Source organism: Rhincodon typus, chromosome 33 (genome assembly GCF_021869965.1).
Source record: "Rhincodon typus isolate 14 chromosome 33, sRhiTyp1.1, whole genome shotgun sequence".
Classification (NCBI taxonomy): domain Eukaryota; kingdom Metazoa; phylum Chordata; class Chondrichthyes; order Orectolobiformes; family Rhincodontidae; genus Rhincodon; species Rhincodon typus.
The window spans coordinates 13,308,450-13,321,032 of NC_063364.1; the positions used below are offsets into that span (position 1 = coordinate 13,308,450).

General features: G+C 37.6%; 1 protein-coding gene across 1 annotated transcript in view; it reads right to left on the bottom strand.

Annotated features, from left to right (window-relative positions):
* Nucleotides 1-5,411: 5,411 nt before the first annotated feature.
* The window catches only part of lrrc28 (leucine rich repeat containing 28), a 44,129-nt gene continuing 36,957 nt past the window's right edge, over nucleotides 5,412-12,583 (bottom strand). Inside the window, exons 6-7 of the mRNA XM_048615830.1 lie at nucleotides 9,178-9,337; nucleotides 5,412-5,861 (exon numbers count right to left, since the gene is read on the bottom strand). Of these exons, the coding sequence (XP_048471787.1) occupies nucleotides 5,789-5,861; nucleotides 9,178-9,337 (233 nt within the window). The 3' untranslated portion in view covers nucleotides 5,412-5,788. The remainder of the gene's footprint in view (nucleotides 5,862-9,177; nucleotides 9,338-12,583) is intronic.

The window sequence follows — 12,583 nt, forward strand, 5'->3', positions numbered from 1 at the left end:
CAGTCATTCTTCTGAAGTCCACCGAGTACAGATCCAAACTACTTGATCTCTCCATGCCAGGGATCAACCTAACAAACCTTCTCTGGACTGCCTCCAATCCAGGTGTGGTCTAACTAGCGTCATGAATGCTCTTTGCAAGACTTTCCTATTTTAACCTCATATGTCAGTCCTCCCATCCCAGGAATCAGTCTGGTAAGATTTTGTTGCATTCCATCCAGAGCCAGAACATCCTTTTTCAGATAAGTAGATCAGTACTGCACAGTACACCAGGTGTGATCTCACTGTGCCCAGTACAAATGATTATGACATCCCTGCTCCTGCACTTGAATCCTGTCACTATGATGGCCAACATACTGTTTGCCTTCCTCACAGTCTTCTATCACGAAGACTGATCCAAACTCGTTAAATTCCTCTGCCATTATCTCATTACCCATTATTATTTCCCCAGCTCCTCCCCATTCTTTGAGATCTTACATTCACTTCAGCCTCACTCTTCTGTTTTTATACATTTAAAGAGTTCTTTTTTATATTACTTGCTATCGTTCCTTCAAAGTTTATTTTATTAGACTTTTTTTTGGTCATCTTTTGTCAGTTAAAAGTTCCCCAACCCTCTGGTTTATCATTTATCTTTTCCTTTTTTTTCAATTTGACATTATGTATAGGGTTTATCCTTTCCTGGAATTATTCATAAGCACTGGGATATGTCTTTGTTGTGAATTATGATCTATTAGTTTAAACATCCGAAATTGTTCAGCAACCATCTCTTTCCCAGCCAACACCAGCCAGCTTTGCCTCAGCCCTTTTGATAACTCCTACTTAAGTTAAGCACAGTTGTTTCCAACCCAAGTTTCTTGCTCTCAAATTGAATGCCAAATTCTGCCATCCCCTTCTTACGTGCTGATTTAATGTCAGACTGTTAAGGGGCGTATAGACCATTCCTAAGTATCTTCTTTTTGGTTTTCTTGTCTCCATCCTCATGGATTCTACAGCATCCAATCCAAGATTATTTCTTGCTATCATATTACTTCCACCCTGTACACCATCACTCCACTTGTTATACCCCACCACTTTGTCCTTCTGAACAGTCACCTAACCCTGAATATTTAGTTATTTTTAGTTAACAGTGTCTCATAGCGATATGGTCATTCATGCTCAACTGTACTTGCATTCATTAATTCACTTAATTTGTTCTGGAAAATATGTGCATTTACATGCAGGACAATTAGTTTCGTGTTTTTATCATTTTTCACTCCTTTTGACCCTTTTTTCTGCTTTTCTTAAACTTTAAACACCATGTTCTTTGTTGTCTCCCTCAGGTGTCATTAGCTAAATAGATGCCCTGCAATGCTGCCATTTCTTTTTGTTTTGTAAGCCTATATATCACCTCTCCAAAACACACATTCTTTTCCCCCTTCCAAAGTAATTTTGTTTTTGCTTTCTCTGCAGCCCAGTTATTCCAATCACCAGGGCATTGGTCCCAGCACAATTCAAGTGAAGTCTATTCCACTGAAACCTCTTCTACCCCAGTACTGATTCCAAAATCCATTCCTTCCACACCAATCTCTGAGCTACATGTTTCAACCCTTGACTTTATTTACCCTATGCCAGATTGCCCAAGGCCCAGGTGGTAATCCTGAGATCATTACCTTGGAGATTGTGCTTTTTAGCTTAGTTCCTAACTATTCATTTTTTTAGCAGAACCTCCATTCTAATCCTATAAATGTAATTGCTGGAGAGTGAAGGGAATTAATTCAACAGTTAGTTGACAATGTTAAAAACATCTAGATGTTCTTTAGTGGTAGTGGTTAGTGCCCCTATCTCTATGCAGAAAGCCCATGACTAAGTCCCACCTATCCCAGAGATGCATCATTACGAGCCAGAAAAGGCTATTTAAAAATACTTTCAAAGAGATACTTATTGACACAAGAGTTAAGCGGAGACAGGAGACATATACTTTTACTATTTCACTCTGTGAATAAATCTATCCCAAGTAAAGACTGTCTCCAAATTTCCTTTATCAACAAGACATCAGGAGGTTAACACCACAGACTATTCAAGATCATTGATCACAGGAGCCCAAACAAAATGTGTCCTCACAGTCTTAAAGAATATAAAAAAAGAAATAAGAGGCCTAATGTAGTCAAGTAAGAATCTTTACAACTTCTAACCTTATATGACATTTCAGTATGTACAGATACATATCATACAATGACAATCAATTAAGATGTTATTGTATGAAAGATTAAGCTCCAGATCAATAAAGTAGAACTGCAAAGATTAGTCACAAAAAGGTTATGACAACTGCCGAGGCACCTGGCTTTGTGCATAGACACACAAAAAAAATAAAATTTGTGTTTTAACAGTGCAGCCTCTTCAACTACTGAAATTAATGCTGCCGTCTGGTCAACATTTCAATACAGTTAACATTAATATTGATATTCAAACTATACTATTTATTTACAGGGAATAACACTATTCTTTTTGGTTTATAATGAGCGTGGATCATGGCAAGGGTTGTTCCTGCTGATTAGACCAAAGTGCATCATGGGCAGGGCAGCAAAACAGTGAGTTTTAAGTTAACGATAGGCCCAATGACAGGGCAAGGCAAGTACCAGATTTAAAATTCTTCCTACCACAAAATTATTTAAAGAAACAACTATTTTAACACTGAAAATCTATTGAAGTTCCAGTCAGAGGTAAATGTCAATGATATTAGTGCGATTTTGAAAAGAAAATACTGCTGAAAGCGCAGTCATGTCTGAGTTGGCTGTGAAGCCTAATACCGCTAGCCCTGGGACTACTTCGCCACACAGTGAACACAACTTCAATTTTAAAAAGCTCGATGAGAAATATCACAGCAAAATCATATAATTTAAACAACATTAATACATTGTTAGCTGATATTACAAAAAGCTGCAAACAGAAATGCACATTGTGAAAACAGTAACATTGCAACAATTTGTTGAAAAACCCTGCTTCTCACTGAAGAAACATGTAGTTATGCAGTTACCAACTTTATATTTTCTAAAATTTGACGGTTTCTCATGTGAAAGTGTGTCACATAATGCCCAACTTCTTTCCTTTCATTCCTCAATTGTAAACTAAAGAAAAGTAGCAGCAGTTCATTTTTTAAACTAATACCAATTTTGAACATGTCTCTTGACTGATTAACTGGTCACGATACAAGACTGACAGTATAATGGTAATTTTTTGGGTTGATATTTTAGTTCAGTTCCAGATAACTGTCCCAATCTGGCTCTCGTTTATTTGGTATAATCATAGAAATTCAGGAATTGGTGTTCCTCCCAGCCACCAGAACCTGATTCAGCACTTGGTATATTGTAGCTGTGGAGTGTCTTATACCAGAGAGAATAAAATAGTGAAAGTATGGAAGTAGGTCACCATTTACTGTAGCTATATGAAAAATGACAGTGATTACAAGCCAGAAACTGGGGATCATTAACTGGATGAGATAAGGAAGATACTTTCAATCATGAACACAAACAGGTATGGGTCAAAACATACAATTTGATGGTAAAAAGACATTTCTTCTGAGCTTTCGGATCTGGAATTTGATCCATGTAAGCAATTTAATGTACACAAATTAAAAAGAATTTATAAACAATTATAACAATCTGCATTCTTATTTAATCAGTGGTCTTAGGAGAGACAAACCTGTTCAGTACATGTACCACCACGCTCTGCATGTCCCAGTTGCTATCTGGACATGCAAGTGACAAGGAGCAAGGTATTCAGTCCCCCAAGTCTGCACCACCATTCAAAAAAATCATGGTTGACCTGATTGAGACTTCAGCTCCTCATTCCTACTACTCCTAATTTCCTTTGATTCCTTTGTCAGTTAATCTATCTCAGCCTTAAAAATATTCAACGGTTCCAATGACAACAAGGCAGCACAGTGTTTAGCACTGCCAGCAACCTGGGTTCAATTCCAGCCTTGGATGAATGTCTGTGTGGAGTTTGCATGTTCTTGCTGTGTCTGTGTCGGTTTCCACCTTGTGCTCCAGTTTCCTCTCACAGTCCAAAGATGTGCAAGTTAGGTGGATTGGCTATGCTAAAAATTGCCCTGCTGTATCCAGAGATGTGCTGGCTAGATGGGTTAGCCATGCTTTTCAAGTCCTCTCAGTATCTTAAATTTCAAACAGATAACCTCACATTCTTCTAACCCCATTGCAGTCCACGTGCTGTGGGTTGATCACAATGCCACTAGGAGGGAATTCCAGGATTTTGACCTAACAACAGTGAAGGAAGGGCAACATATTTCCAAGATGGTGAGTGGCTTGGAGGGGAATTTGCAGGTGGTGGTGTTCCCAAGGACCTGCTGTCCTTGTTCTTCTCGATGGAAGAGATCATGGGTTTGGAAGGTATTGTCTAAGGAACTTTGGTGAATTTCTGAAATGCATCTTGCATTGAATTTAATGAGGCAGTGAACACAAGTTAGTTGATGGGGTGTTGATAAGTGCCTGTCTTGTACTACATGGTGTCAGGCTTCTTGAGTGTTGTGGGAGCCACAGTCATCCAGGTAAGTAGAAAGTATTCCTACTTTGTGCCTCATAGATGGTGGACAGGCTCTGGGGACTAAGTTATATGATACAGAATTTCCAGATTTTGATTACTCCTGTAGCTATAATATTTATACAGCTGGCTCAGTTCCGTTTCTGGTCAATGGTAATCTCCTGGATATTGACAATGGGGGAATTCAGTGATGTAGTACCACTAAATGTTCAAGAGGAGACGGCTAAATTATTTCTTGTTGGAGATGGTCATTGCCTTGTGAGGTTTTAGCTAATTTTCACTCTATTATTAGGGTTGAATTTTAGAATCTCTTATTGCCGTTATGCATAAAATGAATTTAATTTCCACAAATGAGAGAACAAACCTTAGACCCAATTGTCTCTACGAATTAGTAACACACCATGTACTGCATTCAAACAAAACCACTGGAGGAGCAAAATACTGTTTACACATTATACTGATATCCTATGCAACATGACCATTTAATATACGATCAGCAACTTCCACGTGAACACTTTTACTGCATAAGAAATTATGTAACATTACTGTATAAAGAAAAACTTCTGCACTTCAAACAATATTTTCCATAACCCAGCTGAAAATACTAACAAGATAAAGTATACATATCTACACATATGTATAGAAATTTAGCAGAATTGGATAACCCATTTATTTTGAAAACAGACCTCCATGTAAACATATATTGTGTAATTTTCTTCAGGCAAACTGCTTGTTACTGATTGTTTCATTATATAATTATTTTATTTGAGATGAAATTATGGTTTATTACCAAGTGATTACTGCCCTTTTTGACAAGTAAGAGAGAACAATGATTATGAAGACAAATGTCATGCAATTAAGTAGCCCACAAAGTCTGCTTTGACTTTCAAGTAGTTATGCCAAAATGATCTTCCTTTTATTTCTTACTTTGTAGGTTCTTCCCCTTGTGCTTACATTATATTTCATCCTTCAGGTTACAGACTTACAAAGTACGTCAGCATTTGACATTTATAAATGACAGATTTCTTCACTGGAAATGAATAATTTCCCACAGGTGTGATTCATAATCGTTTTCAGTACAAACCGAAAAGAATCATAATCGGTGCAAACTTTTCTGACAGCTTGTTGTAATCTTGCAACTGTATTTTGAGGTGAGATGGAAGTTAACCAACAGAATCGCTTTCAGAACCTTGCCATTCAACGCAACTTTCCCACCTCCCAACGTGTCCGCCAAGTTACTCCTTGTCACGACATGTCAGCTAAGCAAGTCAAAAACCCGTAGACATTTGATGGAGCAACAGTATGCTACAAAGCTCATTTTTGTCCTCCTATAAAAAGAGATAAATCATAACCTTGCTATTCACAAGAAATACCTTGATTGATGAAATAAGATTTAATTCTTAGTCAACAGCTACAGCTTATACCTGCACAGGTTTGTTTTGATTCCAGAATTACTTGAGTAGAATTCACTAACCTGGATATAAACTGTTTTCACTGAGTATTGCTTATACAGGGTTAATACTGTTGCCCATTTTATGCTCTAACACTTGTAAATCAACCACCTCAAGTTTTATTTCCCTAATTTCAGTGCAAAATATTTCGAGAACTCCATTCACAAATATTTAACACAGTTTTTCAGCAATGAACTATAAATATGGCAGTGGAAGGTCATGAATGATTGCGACAGTATCAAATAGATGCAAAGTTGGTAAGTACACCATGGCAATACAGTGAATCACGCACACTAGGAGTGTCTCAGAATTGATTTATAAAAACATGGCGGAATAACAGCAGCATGGATTTTGCAGCTGCTCCCAAGTTGTAGGCTTTCTTTGTGGATTTCTTATAGTTATTACATAGCAGAAGCAAAAAATCTTTATTTTAAATCATTTTTTTGGAACTTCTATAGTCCAAAAAATCACGAAGAAAAAAACACGAAGGAGGACTTTTTTTCCCTCACACAAAGTTTGTGGGAGAGGCCTCCACATTTTTGTTGAGTGTTGATCTGGAGATGAATTAAAAAGCAAACGTGAAGAAGGAGATTGTTTTATACACAGAGCTTGTGGGAGAAGTCTGTCCATGTGTTTGTTCAATGGTTCTAGAGAGATTTTCTTTTGTTCATCTGGAGATTTTAAACTTGACTGATAGAGGACTTGAGGCAGCTTTTTTCGGTTGATGAGAGTTTCAGCTAGGTGATTGGTTCTTTTTTAAGAATTGAAATGTTCAATTTTTTAATCTTTTGCATACTTAAGATTAAAGTATGTGGGTAAGGAGGGGTGTTTTTTTTTGTGGAAGGTGTTTTTAAGTGCTTCTTTTTAGGCTTAATGTCATTGAGGGCATTCAAGAGACACAGAGTGTAACGGTTTGTGGATTTAGAAAGGTGGTTATGCAGTAGGATCAGTCAGAGAGATGGGTGATTGTCAGGAAAGGTAAGAAGGTAGTTCAGAAGTCTCCTATGGCTATTCCTCTCTCAAACAGATATTCCGTTCTGGCTACTGGTGAAGGGGATAGTCTCTTAGAGGAAAATAGAAGTGGCAGTCATATTTTGGGCACTACGAATGAATCTTATGTTAAGCAGTGTTTGTCAAGACTTTAAAAAATAAGTGTTATAAGGGACTCTTCTGTCAAGGGCACAGACAAAACTTCAAAGGTAGTAATCTCTGGTTTATTCCTGGTGTCACGTTCTAATGAGAGTGGGAATAAAAAGATAGGGCTGATAAATCAATGGCTAAAGAGATGGTGCAGTGTGCAAAGATTGAGATTTTTGGATCATTGGGATCTCTTCTTGGGAAGACCTGTTCAAAAGGGGTGGGTTTCATCTGAATTGGAAGGGGACCAATATTCTGACAGGGAGATTTGCATTTCTATTTCAGGAGTCTTTAAACTAGTAGAGAGGGGGTGGTGGGGGTGTTCCCATGTAATAGTAAAAATAGTAAGACAGATGAGGGTGGTTCTGAATCAGAAAGGAGCAAGTTAATTAGAAAAGGGACAAAACAATAAGTCAGAGAACGAGGTAACTGAAAAATTAAACTGCATTTATTTCAACGCAGGAATCTTACAGGTAAGGCTCATGAACTCAGGGTATGTATGGGAACACGGGACTAGGGCATTATAGCTATTTCTGAAACTTGCTAAGGGAAGGACTGGCATGTTCTGTGTTTCAGATGCTATAGGAAGGTTAGAAAGGGAGGCAGAGAGGTGGGAGAGCAGTGTTTTTGATTAAGGAAAATGTTACTACTGTAATGAGAGGACATTTCTGCGGGATTGTCCAGTGAAACTATATGTGCAGAAATTAAAAATAAGAAAGGGATGATCACACTGATGGGATTGTACTTATAGGCCCCTTTCCACCCCGCAATAGTCAGAAGCAAACTGACGGGCAAATATGTGGAGAAATTTCAAGTATATGTAAGAATAATAGAGTTGTAATAGTAGGGAAGTTTAATTTTCCAACCATTGACTGGGACTGCCATAGTGTTAAAGGCTTGGATGGTGAGGAATTTGTGAGATGTGTTCAAGGATATTTTCTTCATCAATATGTAAATGTACCTACTAGAGAATGAGCAAAACTTGACCTTTTCTTGGGAAATAAGGCAGAGCAAGTGACTGAAGTGTTAGTGCACTTTGGGAACACTGATCATAATTCTATTGATTTTAAAATTGTTACGGAAAAGGATAAGCCTTCCATAAAAGTTAAAGTTCTTAACTGGAGTAAGGCAGATTTTAGTGGTATGAGACAAGAACTTTCAAAAGTTGATTGGAGTAGACTGTTCGCAAGTAATGGGACAACTGACAAGTGGGAGGCTTTCAAAAGTGTATTAACGAGAGTCCAGAGGCATTATGTTCCTGTTAGAGTGAAGGGTAAGGCTGGTAAGAGCTGGGAAAATGGATGAATAAAGATATTAAGGTTCTTGTCAAGAATAAGAAAGAATCATAGATATAGTCCACTGGGATCAAATGAATCTCTTGAAGAGAATAAAGAGTGTAGGGCATTCTAAAGCGGGAAATCGAGAGGACAAAGAAAGGGTATGAAATAGCCTTGGCAGATAAGGTTAAGAATAATCCCAACATATTCTACAAGTACATTAACAGCAAAAGAGCAACTAGAGAGAGAATACAGTCCCTTAAAGATCAGTGAGGTGTTGATTCCTCTAAATTTTCTTTGCTATGCTTCCTGTTTATCTCACCGCACAATAACATTATGTTTTTGTTGTGTGACCATGAACATACCATCTTAAAAGGAACAGCCTGTGAACAGCCTAAACCTACAGGGACTACTGGTGGCAAGACCTTCAAAACCTCGTAAATGTAGTGTACTCAAATGTTCATCACAAGAAAAATTTGAATTATCTTCACAGGAGTTCCAGAAGTATACATCAGGCCTCATCAGATACCGCGTGTCTACCATGCTTAATTCAAACTACCTAATATCTGAATAACAAATGGAAAAGTATAAAACATCAGTAAAACAATATCTCCAAAACTGTTCTCCTTTTGGTTCAGAACATTTGTACATTTGATGCAATCTAATAAGCTAATCAAATAAAACAAAACGTGTGCTTCCCTTTTAGGTGTTAATGGTTTCCCATTCACTGAAAGTCTCAAATGGATACTCAAACACAAGATCAATTTATTTATAATTACCCATTATACAAGGCAGCCATTGGGGTCTCTGTCAAAGGAAAACACTTAGGATAGACGATGGTAAACATTGGCTGGCTGCAGTGATGACAATGTCCCAGAGGGTAGAATAATAACTTGCACAGATTCCTAGGTAATGAGTTTGGGGACAGGAGATCCAGACCTACAGGAGAACACAACACTGTAAATGTCTTTGCAACAAACATCCTTTTATTGCAGCTTAATCTTTGTAAAGATAAGTCATACCCAATCAAAGTTTACAATTTTCATCTAACCTTGCTTATGTAATTGTGCAAAAATCATAACTGGAGCAGATAGCAGATGGCTTCAATCACAGTATTACCTAAAAGGTGCTATTGTTACTGGAAGCACAGAAGAGAGGGGATAATAACAAGCATCTTGTTATTTTCACTACATTTGTTTCTCTTTCTGCAGGTGTGCTCATACCACAAGTCAATTTTTTAGTTCAAAAGTGCTAGTAAAGTCACTGCCCCTTGTCATCTGCCAAACTGAAACCAGTTATCATTACAAGAGAAGATGGTATTTATTTGTCTTCCTTATACCAATTTTTCGTTGCAAATTTTGCTCAGAGCCTGCCCTTGCTGCATGATATGGACACCCCCAAGGTTTGGGACTAGAGGGCATAGGTTTAAGGTGAGAGGGGCAAGATACCTTTATAATGTTATAATTGTATCAGCCTCCACCACTTCCCCCGGCAATACATTCCATACACGCACGACCCTCTGCTGGAAAAAGTTGCCCCTTAGGTCCCTTTTAAATCTTTCCCCTCTCACCTTAAGCCTACAGCTTCAAAGATCAACATTTTGTTTTGGGGGTGAGGGGGAAGGAGGAGAATAGTTGTTGGAATCTCAATACTGGGAAAAGTGCAACAAATTACAGGAGAACATTAATAAACACACAGAATGGGCAAATAGTTGACAAATGAAGTTCAACATATATAAGCAAAAGATAACTGATTTTGGAAGGAAGAACAGGGAGATTTCTCATTACTTTAAAGGTGCACGTTCACATCAGGTAAAGGAACAAAGGGATCTCAGACAACAAATACATCAAATTCTGTGCCAAGGTTAGGAAGGCTGTAAAAAGAGCAAACCAAGCACTAGGTTTTATTTCTAGAAAGATGGAAGTGAAGAGTAGGATAGTTATGCTAAACCTGTATCATATCTCATTTAGACCACACTTAAATTTTTCTGGTTTCCGTATGATGGAAAAGATATTTAGGGGAGACAGTGGCATAAGCAGTAAAGGAACTGAGCTATTTATCCAGAAGGCCAGGCTAATACTCTGGGGCGATGAATTCAATTCCCAACACAGCAACTGTGGATTTAAATTCATATGACGTAGAAGGGAATAAATTATTACAAAGGTAGGCTTAGATGAGATGGAGCTATTGTCGTCGTCGGCAATCACTCACTAATGAATATGATTGTCTACCTAAGAAATTCAATTCACTGGCAATGGGTTCTGTGGGTCCCTGTGTGATTGATAAGCCTGATCTTAGAGCTGCATCTCCAACCATACATTTGTCAGGTGTTTCTAGGAGATGGAGTTGGTCCTTGGCCTCGGGATCACTAGCATTCCTTCCTCAGGTTCCTTTTCCACATTCCCTCTTGCTGATGGGTGTTCTCATACAGGAGCTTCCTCCAAGTTGGTTTCTTCTGAACGAGAGTCTCCCAGTCATTGATGTCTATTTTGCAATTCTTCATGTAAACTTTTCAGAAGTCTTTTAAGTGCTTCCTTGGTCCTCCTCTCATTCGAATGCCTTCCTTGAGCTGGGCGAAGAAGTGCAGTATAAACACTGACACAGCCAAGTTGAGCCAAAGGCCCATTTCTGTGCCACATATCCAATGTAACACTATGCAAACATTACCAAGCAATTAAAAGAAAGCACTGGGCACTACTAGGTTCACATGTCAGCATTTCAAATATATACAATGCATCTCTCAATGCTTTGCATATGTAGAGTATAAGTGTATAAATGATGTGCTCCTCACCCAATGCAGATAAAACAAATAAATTTGTGCCCTGTAAACTTTTTTGCATCTATGCTAATAGCTTTGATGAAATATCAAATTGGCGGTCACACAGATTTTACAAACAGATACATCCAGATTACAAACAGAAAAATCAGTACAAAGCAAACAATATATAAATTACATTTGAATAATAGAGAACTGCTCTAAAATATATAGAATCTACTTGACAAATTTAGAAAATGTATAATATTTGAAATGTGACAGTGTAAATTTCTGTCTCTTACTTAAAAAGTATAAAACAACAAAGGGATTAATTTATCATGCGTGGAAGAAGGTCTGCATAAACACAACATACCAAAACCACATCTGCAGGCTTTTAACTGGCCTTCTGACAAACCAAACTTCTAATCTCCAACTTAAGTATCAATGAATCTTTTAATTAATTCACTCAACAATCACATATCAGTTGTAAAAGGTCACAACCAGTAAGTCTATAATACTTTTTATATATGGTTTAGCACTCTTGTCTGTGTAATTAGTGCATCATCTGAGTTACCACAAACAATCCTATGGGAGAGTAACTTTGTATTCAATAGGAATGTGTACTTGGCTATCTACCATATTTCAGACAAAACGCACTATAACTCATGTCTCTAACTTTAAATACGGTCTAAACTTCTTCCACATGATTGGCCGAAATACAAATCTGTTTAATGTGATTCAAATATGTTAATTGTAACTTGTCAAATTTCTAAGAACAAATGCAATTCAACAAATCAATCAAAGTGCCTTAAAATAATCAGCCACCATAACTCTCCACCCCCATCTTAATCCTTGTGAAAAGGATAAAACAAAATGTGACTGCTACATGAAAAAGATCACATCTATGTTTTATGAGGAACCACAGGCAGGTATGCAATGATATAATTTCCAGAAACCACTTAATTGAGTACCTCTGGAGATATTGCTTCCAAACTTGTGTGGCAACGGTCATCCCTTTCCCCACCTTCACATTGTAACAGCTCAACATCCAACTTATGACAAACATGGCGATGGAATTGTGCTATTCGCATGGTTATGAAATTTTTGAATTAAAATCAAATAATGCAACTGCTTGACATTAATAATTGCTTGAAAATGCATAATTGTTGCCTTATCAAGTCATTTTGTATTGCTGGCGCTTGCTTTACTTATACAAATCTGAAATAACTTGCATGATATATATTCTTTAAGGTAATAAAAGATCCCAAAATGTGTCACAGGAGCTTTAGAACAAAATTTGATACAAAGCCACACAACAAAGTATTCGGGCAGGTAATCAAAATCTTAGTAAAAAGTCATCTTTTAAGTAGCATCTTAAACGAAGTGGGAGGGGAGAGAGTGAGGGATAGGGTGTGTGTGTGTGTGTGTGT